The 10685-nt window shown below is 47.2% G+C and overlaps 2 protein-coding genes across 3 annotated transcripts; one reads left to right on the top strand and one right to left on the bottom strand.

The window, feature by feature from the left end:
- The first annotated feature begins 271 nt into the window (after positions 1 to 271).
- LOC112256234 (ETS-related transcription factor Elf-2) lies at positions 272 to 7595 on the top strand. 2 transcript variants are annotated; one of them, XM_024429329.2, is made up of 9 exons: positions 272 to 612; positions 1222 to 1305; positions 2746 to 2953; positions 3680 to 3793; positions 3963 to 4079; positions 5036 to 5125; positions 5302 to 5494; positions 5793 to 6032; positions 6159 to 7595. In XM_024429329.2, exons 2-9 carry the CDS (start codon positions 1231 to 1233, stop codon positions 6889 to 6891), a joined length of 1770 nt encoding a protein of 589 aa, XP_024285097.1. In that variant the 5' UTR covers positions 272 to 612; positions 1222 to 1230; the 3' UTR covers positions 6892 to 7595. The 2 variants fall into 2 exon arrangements, with proteins under 2 accessions (XP_024285097.1, XP_024285098.1); XM_024429330.2 differs by having other exon boundaries at positions 274 to 612; positions 3683 to 3793.
- Positions 7596 to 7832: 237 nt separating this feature from the next.
- On the bottom strand, positions 7833 to 8507 carry LOC112255690 (nocturnin-like; the record flags this gene model as incomplete). Its single annotated transcript, XM_042326297.1, has 2 exons — positions 7833 to 7975; positions 8165 to 8507. Coding segments are annotated over 2 exons (486 nt in total), but the record flags the coding sequence as incomplete, so codon positions are not given.
- Positions 8508 to 10685: the final 2178 nt, after the last annotated feature.

The raw sequence follows: 10685 nt of genomic DNA, 5'->3' as shown, positions 1-10685 counted from the left end.
TTATGTCCTGTATGCACTACCTTTGTCATAGTAAACCCACTAATTTTGTCCCCAGGCTCAATTGGGGGATGAGAATATAAACTCGCAACCATAGGAATACAACACAATATTCAGACTGATGCTCATGTAGTTAGTTATGACATACACCAGCAGTCGTCCAGTAATCACAATGGATGTATTCATGTAGCCATTTCTATTTACAGAAGTGTTCTGAAAAGGGCTTTATCGACCAGTGAGTTTTTGTATCGACTGGGGCCACAAGCCAGGGGCTCGTAGCTCTGACGTCATCAGTGCCAATGTGTCATTCGCTTTCGGGCTCCAGGAGGTTGACCTGACTCCCTCCGCGAAGAGACGGCGCGCAGGAAAGCAGTGAGATCGAAACATCCTGTAAAACAAAACTAACGTAAACAAATGCAATATACAGCATTTTATTATTGTTTGTCAGTAAAAATTTAAATTTTGCTACAGCTAGCTTGTAAACAGTTGCGAGTATTTCAATTGAGGAGCAAGTCGACGTCGGTCTGGTCAACTTGGATAGCTAGCAGTTAGTTTACACAGCTAACGTTAGGCCTAGCGTGAAGCTATCCACCGCAGGAAAAGCAACATACGAAGGTAAGGGACGTTATTTTTGCGAGATTTTACACAATACCATTATTGGATATGTGATATTTATCGGGCAAATATGGCCATATGATAGCCAACTTTAGCGTTGCTAGCTAACAAACCATCTAGCTAACGTTCGCTATTTTAGTCTGTTGGCCGCTAACAAGCTAGCTAACTTTTTTTAACTTGCTTCTATTTAATCTCTATAACACACACAACGTAGAACACACGCCTAACGGTATATAACAGTCAATGTACATTTAACTAACGTTACTGGCTCGGTAACTAGAGCTAACGTTTGTAACAGTACAGGCCGGAAACGGCTCAAATTATGTAAACATTGGTGCACGCTTGTGAACGTGATGGCCGAACCAGCAAGTATTGGATTATACCGTGTGCAGAGTTTGCTCCGTTCTAGTCCCGAAAAAGGTTTTCAAATGATCAATTTCGCACTATTATTATGTTGGATACATTTACGTTACTGTTAGTTTAGTTTCTCAGTTAGCAGTGAAGAAGATACTAGTACATACTTTAGGGCCCGATACAGAACTATTCCTAGTCTGTGATGGGGAAGAGGGTGGCTCAGGTTCCCTTCCTGAAACTGTTTTATTCCCGTAGGAATGAGTGATGACCTCTGTTGTGGTGGCAGATGGTGGAGGGAATATGGTGGAGTATGTCACTGTCATGGAAGAGACTGAGCAGGTAAGATAGTATCACCAGGATTACCCTAACAGCCTGTCCGGTGAAGGAAAGTTGGCCTATTTGGAAAAAGTATATGACAAACAGTGGCACTCTGAATAACCTAAAATGATAACTCTCAAATAGTTTTTTCACAGTCAGGCTAACCCAAACTTCTGTGCAAGTAGGCTAATAATAGGCATACTATTGACACAGATAAATAAGACTGTCAACTGAATCAGAAATTCATAAGTTATTTTCTTAATTTTGATTCAAGGTTCTCTCTCTCACGCTAATAGAACAACAAAATTGGATGTTCCAAGCCCACAATAATGCTTAAACCACATCAGGAGACAAATTTGAGGTCTGGGAAAAATCAAAGAAATATAGATTTGAGTCTAGTTACCCTTATATTAAACTGCACAGGCACCTAGCATTGTTTTTTCTGTAGTGCACATGCGATGGAGTTTGCAAAACAAATGGCCACTGGATTGATGCTAATAATCATGATATCATTCTGGGAGGTAGGCATAATCTACTTTGTAGGTAGTTAACATTTAATTAAGAAGGTTTTTGCGAAAGCCTTTCCATCTACCAGAAGGCTGTTAGCATTACTATATTTTTCCTGTTCCTGAATTGTTTGAAACCTGGGTGTTTTACTTCATATTCTGAGGCATGTCCTACCTTGCTTAGGCATGTTTAATCTATAGCCAAAACCTCACCATAGAAACGTGGAGGCAATTATTTTATAAAGACTTCATGTGCACTCGCCTGTTCTATTGGCTCTCAAATCAACTTTCTTTCATTGTTTAGCAGACAAAGGCATTATGCTAGTCATATTAGCAACCCATGATAGTTGTTGCATCTTTAGATCTACCCTCTTTCTACATTTCTAGCAGATATTTACATCTCTGTTCATGAAACCGCTTGCATGTGCAGTGTGCATTTTAGAACAGTGTTTTCCCACAAATTTCATTTTGGAACTTTTGTGCGTAGGCCTACCGCCATATGCACATTTAATAGTTGATCAACATTTTAAGCTAAACATTCTGACCTGTTCCATCAGCCTTATTAATTAATACAGCGTATACCTCCACTACACTACTTTGATACTCTTCGTGGGGATTAAGACATGAGTATACACAATGACCACTGAAAAATAAGTCAGTATACGACATATACCCACCACTGCCTGGCCCTAACCTTCCCTGTACAAAAAGGTATTTCACTTGCTATACCAGCGCAACCCAGAAGCCCATTCTAAATGTAAAGCAGTAGGACCACGGCTGATCTCATCAACATGAACAATATTGTGAAGTGAACCAATAGATAACTTTTTTGTCTGGTGACCACGGCATCTCTATCCTGCAGTTTTGTGGAGTAAATAATTAAATGTTCAAACATACACACAATGGACTTTTCACCTTGCGCCTCCCTCAATGTGTCTCTCTGTCCTGTCTCCAGAGTGAGGAGGGGGAGGTGGTGCAGGAGATAGTGGAGACAGTAATCGGGGAGGATGGGGAGGAGTATCCTGCTGTGGTGGTGGAGGAGGTTCCCAGTGCCCAGGTGGAGCAGTGCTACGCTGCCCAGGTGCTGGTCTACGATGACGGGACCTACCTGATGCAGGACGTGGGAGACGAGCAGGAGGTGGTCACAGAGGTGGTGGAGACAGGTGAGAGGGCTGCGGTGGGAGAGGTGGGGGTACAGGGTTGGCCAGTGACGTGTTTCAGCAGTGAGATGGAGGGTTTGGATTGTGTCGATAGAGAGAGACGTGCAAGGGTTGGATGCCTAATCATCGTTTTAGAGAGGTAGGCAGGAGGAGTGTGTGTGTTAGACATAACTTAGCTCCTTAAGAGTTGACATTGCCACAGAGTAGTACTGGGACAGTGTTGTTTCCATCCATGACCATCTCAAGAAAGGACATCTGGTGGTGTATAAGCTGAGCCCATTGGAAGAATGACAGAAGCCATTGATGCTTGAGGGAGGGGACAGTTTTATTGGATGTTGACCAATGACCTCCCTAAAGATGAAACTACTTCTGTAGGCAGTTGTTGCTATGCACGATCAAACATGGAATGGGAGGAGGGTCGTGAAGGGGGAAAAAGTGTGATAAAGGCTACACAGTTTACTACCCTTTTCTCAAAGGTACAGGTTTACTTCGCCTCACCCTTCATTTTTTACAGAAAGACAACAGCTGTCTTGCCCAGCTAACTGTTTCCAATGGGTATTCTTTGTGGTGTCTGTGGTTGTAGGGCCCCAGCCATAGGGCGGTATGGTTAAATAATCATCATCATAAACTAGTTGAATGAACATTACATTGACTTGAAATGTAGAATGGATTTTCACTTCTCTAACCTCTCCTTCCTCCTCTTCCCTCATCGCTCCTGTGTTGTCGTAGTAGAGGTGTCATCACACGGGGGCACCATGTGCTTTGATAAGACCTTCGAAGCGGCCGAGGCCCTTCTTCACATGGACTCCCCTAGCAGTTTCCATGGAGACCGCAACAACACAGGTAACCACTCAACCCCTCCCATACTGGCCTTGCTGGGGTAGGACATGATGCCGACTGTTTATTTTTTATTTTTGCCGTGTAACCTGTCAGTTACCATTTGTCAGTCTTGAGTTGACTCACTGCTCTGTGGTTGTAATAATGAGAACTATTGTCTCTGTGCGTGTCTCAGTGGAGGACGTGATGATGGAGACGGTGGTGGAGGTGTCTACAGAGTGTGAGCCCATGGAGGAGGACAGCTTCCCTATACCCCCCGACTACGAGCCTCCCTCAGCCAAGAAGAAGAAAGGTCTGCCTCCGACACCAACCAAATGCTTTCGTACTGTCTGTCTCTGTGTTGATCACTGTGTCCAACCCAGTATTAAAAGATGTGTATTATAAATCAAATTTTAGTAGTCAAATGCGCCGAGTACAACAGGTGTAGACCTTAGTGAAATGGAGCCCCTAACCAACAATGCAGTTTAAAAAAAATATGGATAAGAGATAAAAGTAACACGTAATTAAAGAGCAGCTGTAAAATAACAATGGCAAGACTATATACAAGGGACTACCGATACAGAGTCAATGTGCGGGGGCACCGGTTAGTTGAGGTAGTATGTAGGTAGAGTTATTAAAGTGACTATGCAGATATGACAACAGAGTAGCAGAGAGGGGAGGGTAGGGGCAGCAATGTAAATAGTCTGGGTAGCCATTTGACGAGATGTTCAAGAGTCTTATGGCTTGGGGGTAGAAGCTGTTTAGAAGCCTCTTGGACCTAGACATGGCGCTCCGGTACTGATTTCCGTGCGCTAGCAGAGATAAGTCTATAACTAGGGTGGCTGGCTTTGACAATTTTTAGTGCCGTCCTCTGACACCGCCTGGTGTAGAAGTCCTGGATGGCAGGAAGTTTGGCCCCAGTGATGTACTGGGCCGTTTGCACTACCCTCTGTAGTACCTTGCGGTCGGAGGCCGAGCAGTTGCCATACCAGGCAGTGATGCAACCAGTCAGGATGCTCTCGATGGTGCAGCTGTAGAACCTTTTGAGGATCTGAGGACCCATGCCAAGTCCTCTGAGGGGGAATAGGTTTTTTCGTGCCCTATTCACAACTGTCTTGGTGTGCTTGGAGCATTTAGTTTGTTGGTGATGTGGACACCAAGGAACTTGAAGCTCTCAACTTGCTTCACTGCAGCCCCGTTGATGAGAATGGGGGCATGCTTGGTCCTCTATAGGAAGTGTACTAAGTTGTTTTGTTTGTTTCCTTGCAGGTGGAAGGAAGTCGAAGACACAACAGCCTCAGCCTGACACCAACTGCACCATTGACCTGGGGATCAGGAAGAGACCCAGAGAGGGAAAAGGTACCCCACACAGCAGGGGCTAGGATTTGTCAAGCCCATGAAGGGATGCTTCTCTACGTAGAGCAACTCAAGCTAGCAACTCAAGCTAGCAACTCACACAGGCTGATTCAGGAATCGGCCTGTGTGAGAGGTCCACTATGAATGATGTTGGTCTTCTCTCTCCCTCCGTCTTCCAGGGAGCACCACCTACCTATGGGAGTTCCTGTTGGATCTCCTCCAGGACAAGAACACCTGTCCCAGGTACATCAAGTGGATGCAGCGGGACAAGGGCATCTTCAAACTGGTGGACTCCAAGGCGGTTTCCAAACTGTGGGGCAAACACAAGAACAAACCTGATATGAACTACGAGACCATGGGCAGAGCACTCAGGTAACCACGGGATACCATTCTGTTTGATTGGCAATTCCTCAATATGGTTAGTGAGTAAGGCTGGCTGTTGTTGACCCAACATATCTTTACTACTTTAATGCTAAGGAATGACTAATGACATTCTAAATTTTGTCTAGAATGCCTGTTTAAAATGCATGCATTTGACACTTTTAAAGTCCCCTTTTCAAAATACATGCTAGGCTGTGACACTTCTGTTAAATGACATCTTGGGTTGTATTTCCGCACGTATTCTGAGTGCAAGTGCAGTCGTCTGACTGGTAGGGTTGTCCCTGTCTAGGTATTACTACCAGCGGGGGATCTTAGCAAAGGTGGAGGGTCAGAGACTGGCTTACCAGTTTAAAGACATGCCCAAGAACATCAGGGTGATCGACGATGACGGGGATGAAGAGGGCGAGGAGGGTGAGGGGGAACCCTCTGAGCACCACCGGGCGGTCCAGACCCTGACCCTTGACCCTGCCACCTCCACCCAGACAAAGCAGAGCTACGTCACTGTCGTCCCCGCTGCGTCCGGCAACAGGTGAAGCATGATTAGTCATGAAATAATTATGCATGCTCTCTCTGTGTGCATCTTCATACAAATGCACAGTGAACTCATTTGGAAGGTTCATGAATACATCTGTTTTTGTTTCTGTCTGATGTACAGGACCATGCGTTTGGCCATGCCCATGGTCATGACGACGACGCTGGGTCAGATGACCCTCAACTCCTCCACCGTCTTCACCACCCAGGCTCCCATCACCCTGGGCAACGCCCACGCCAGCGGGCCCAAGCTGGTGATCCAGACCCTGCCCACCATGATGCCCTCCGGGGCCAAGAGCGGAGAGAAGATCACCATCATCACCATCCCGGCGGCCCAGCTAGCTCAGCTAACGCAGGGCAACCTCTCAGCCCAGCTCTCAGGCCAGCTAGCTCAGCTCATACAGGCCAAACCAGTCACCCAGCTCATACAGGCCAAACCAGTCACCCAGCTCGTGCAGGTCAAACCAGTCACCCAGCTCATACAGGCCAAACCAGTCACCCAGCTCGTGCAGGCCAAACCAGTCACCCAGCTCGTGCAGGCTAAACCCGCCACGCTCCAGATAATGCAGAAACCAGCCCCTCCGCTCATACTAGCAAAGCATGTGAGACAGCCCCCCAACCAGCAGCCACCTGCGGCCTCCCCTGCAGGTATACCACAGCCCCCTCCCTCCACTGTCATCACCACCCCTGTACCAACCCCCACTACACCTCCTGTAAAAGAGGCCATCTCACCCCCCACAGCCCTCCCAGAGTCCACCCCATCACCTCCTTCAGCGAGCACGGAGCCCTCCCAGTCCAGCCTGGAGGACCCCTCTGCCTCGGAGTCGGCACAGAACCCAGTGGCCCCTGAATCTTGAGAACTTGAGGCCCGAGGGCTACTGACTCCATATTGACACTGTTTGAAGTGGAGTCTTCACTTCCCATCCTTCTCTCACTGGGCAGTGGAGCTGTTGGACCATACAGAGTAGGAGAGCTCTGAACTGGACCTCAGTTGGAGCGCCTAGCTACCAGGAAGCTAGTCTTCAAACTGGAGCTGCAGTGACCTCCGTATCAGAAAACCAGGAAGACACGAGAGGAAAAGGGACTTTGTATACATACTCTTTAGAAGCTCGTTGGAACTCAAACAACGGGCAAGCCTTAGATTGTAAATTGAAAATCCTTTTTTTAAATCAAAAACATAATATAAGGAGGGTCTTTGTGTAAAACCTTTTTGATACTCTGCAGCAGGTTACGTATGATGTATTCGAAGTTCGATGCAACTGCAGTTCTTTTGTATCATAGTTGGAATCTTTGCTTTGGCTTTTCATCTGACTTTGTTGGTTCCCATTCTCAGTCTCTGTATGGCTATCGGGCAGTAGTACCCCACAGCACTGTCCCTCAACACTCAATGTTCTTTTGTGTTTCTTTTTTTTTACTGTTCAGGAATGGGAGCGAAAGGATGTTTGTGTCAAGAAAAGACAAATCTAGATAGTATATTCCACATTTATGCTATTTTCTTGTACTCGCTGTATTGATGTAGATTTAAACTGAAATGTATTATAAAAACTAACATGAATAGAAACATCTCGTCTCAATCAATGCTTGTTGGCACTGAATCGCTTTCAAATAGTTACAGACCGGCTCCGTCTGCCCATCTGCACACAGCAGCTTATAGGCTGAGTCCAGACCCAGGGTGGAGGAGATAAAAAGCCTGTACATGTCCTCCGAGGGCTTCAGCGTTAAAGACACTATCAGAGGCACCTCCACTGTCCCACTCCCTCCCCCAGCTCTAAGCCAGCCGGCTGCGAGGTGATAGCCTTCAGGCTCTGCAGCAGGTCTGCCCCTCCCGGACACCCCTCAGCCTCTCCCAGCCGCTCCTCAGGTGAGTCACGCCTTCAGGTGGGTCATGGCCATGCACAGCCTCTGGCCTGTCGCCCGGCAACACTGGGGCGGCAGGGTAGCCTAGTGGTTAGAGCGTTGGACTAGTAACCGGAAGGTTGCAAGTTCAAATCCCCAAGCTGACAAGGTACAAATCTGTCATTCTGCCCCTGAACAGGCAGTTAACCCACTGTTCCTAGGCCGTCATTGAAAATAAGAATTTGTTCTTAACTGACTTGCCTAGTTAAATAAAGGTAAAATAAAAATAAAAACACAGCGTTTGCACGACGGCCACCTGATTGGTAGGCAGCATCATGGATGAGAGATGCAGGTGGGAGGTGTGGAGAAGGCTGAAGCATGAGCGGCGGTAGAAGAGAGCACAGATGTCAGGGCTGTTGTTGCTGGCCACATCCAGGCAGGGGGACCAGGGCTTGGGCAGGAGGGTGCTTCCAGCCAGGATGGGCTGGAAGGTGTCGTAGTAGTGGTCCACTTCCTGAAGACACAGGATGTCAGGGCGGTAACTGAGGATCTGCTCCAGGTACTTCCTCTCAGCCCAGATAAGAGCTTCTAGAGGACAACGCGCAAAGCCATCTTCGCCTAGAGCTGAGAGGAGAGAGAGCCGTTAGCAGGGACCAGTTTGGCTCAGTTGTAGAGCACGGCGCTTGCAACATCCAAGCAGGGGGACAAGGGCTTGGGCAGGAAGGTGTCGTAGTAGTGGTCCACTTCCTGAAGACACAGGATGTCAGGGCGGTAACTGAGAATCTGCTCCAGGTACTTCCTCTCAGCCCAGATCAGAGCTTCGAGAGGACATCTTCGCTGAGAGGAGAGAGCTGTTAGCAGGGACCAGTTTGGCTCAGTTGTAGAGCACGGTGCTTGCAACTCTCTCTCCATCTCAGGGTTTGTCGGTTCGATTTCCACAGGGAACCGGTACGAAAAACGACAAAAATGTATGAACTCTCCTGTAAGTCACTCTGGATAAGAATGTCTGCTAAAAGACTAAATTGTAATGTGTAAATGTAGTTAGCTGACATTACCAGAGTAGACATAACCGTATACTGTTGTACACTTCTCCCCATTTCTGATCGTGAACGCTGAGCAGTACCATGCTCTGCAGTCTTGAGACCAACCGAGTGTACAAAACATTAGGAACACCTGCTCTTTCCATGACAAACAGATGAATCCAGGTGAAAGCTAAGATCACTTATTGATGTCACTTGTAAAATCCATTTCAATCAGTGCAGCTGAAAGGTAGGAGATAGATTTTTGAGCCTTGAGACATGGCTTGTGTGTGCGTGCCATTCAGGGTGAATGGGCAAGACAAAAGATGTAAGTGCCTTTGATTGGGGTATGGTAGTAGGTGCCAAGCGCACCGGTATGTGTGTCAAGAACTGCAACTCTTCGTTTTTTACGCTCAACAGTTTCCTGTGTGTGTCAAGAATCGTCCCCCACCGAAAGGACATCCAGCCAACTTGACACAACTGCAGAAAGCATTGGAGTCAAAATGGACCAGCATCCCTGTGGAACACTTGACACCTTGTAGAGTCCATGACCTGATGAATTGAGGCTGTTCTGAGGGCAAAAGGGGGTGCAACTCAATATAAGTAAGGTGGTCCTAATGTTTTGTACACTCAGACATACAGATGCTCTGGTGGTCTTCTGTAATCTGCAGTACTCCATCCATCAGAGGTCTATGTACCTTGAGCTAGGATGTTCCACATCATGACCCGTATGGATGAGGTGTTCTGCTGCTCATGGTTCCTGTATTGGTGCTGGTGTGTTGGGTCTGCAAGGTAGACCAGGTCCCTGTGTGGCCTGGGCCGGCCGGTTCTGGAGGGCATCCTCACACTCTCTGAGCAGCTGGTCCGAGTTGGCCTGCTCCGGGCCCTCTGGGTTCTGGTCCGAGTCCTAGTGCTCTGGGTAGTAGTCCTGCTGGGCCAGGGTACCAAAGAGCCTGCTGCTGCCCATCGGACACACTGGGGACACAGAGACAACATATTAGAGATACAAAACTGTACACAAACCGTGTGCGCACATAATCACACCTACATACAAAAACTCCCCTGACAGCTCATGAGACATTGTGAAACATGATTGCAGAGTCTGCGATGCACATGTCTCTGCTGGTGCACATGTCTCTGCGGAGCACATGTCTCACATGAAAGATCATGTCCGAAAACCGACTCAAATCAATCATCAGTAATCACTCAGTGTAGCATGGAATGCTCTTAGGTTGACCAATTAACTGTGACTCATCATTTTGCTCCGTTTACCACAATAAATGTCCACAGATTAAAAAGGCTAGCAAATTCATAGGACACACCCTCTTGCCAACAGTCCGGCTCGGACTCATCCTCTGCGTACCTTGGAAGCCATTTTGTGAGTGAGCAGCTAGAAAGAGGACAGAGAGAGAGAGAGTAAACAGGGACTGGATCTAAAAGAGAGACACAGATATGTGGTCTTACCCATCATCTCCATCCTGAGAATATGTCAGTGTGGTTTAGTGATCATCACCACTGTTTAGTCTTCTCTATCTGAGAAAAACAGAACTCTCTAGCTCTATTCTACTTTGATGAGCTCCTTCACAGTCTTTCTCCTCCTTCAGTGGTTTCTGATTTTCTCTCGCACTCAATTCGGACAATCTGACTCCTCCCAATTCAGTTCTCTGCTGCTTTCAGTTCTCTCCCATTCCGTCTTCCCCAATTTCTTTCGCTCTCTCTCTGTCTCAGTCCCTCTAGGTTTCTGTGTTAGTGTGACATTCCAGCTGGTGACGGTGTGACAATTTAGACCCAGTAAG

This window comes from Oncorhynchus tshawytscha, linkage group LG08 (assembly GCF_018296145.1).
Source record: "Oncorhynchus tshawytscha isolate Ot180627B linkage group LG08, Otsh_v2.0, whole genome shotgun sequence".
Lineage (NCBI taxonomy): Eukaryota > Metazoa > Chordata > Actinopteri > Salmoniformes > Salmonidae > Oncorhynchus > Oncorhynchus tshawytscha.
Note: the sequence above shows the minus strand (reverse complement) of the source record. Positions and strands in the feature narration are given on the sequence as shown.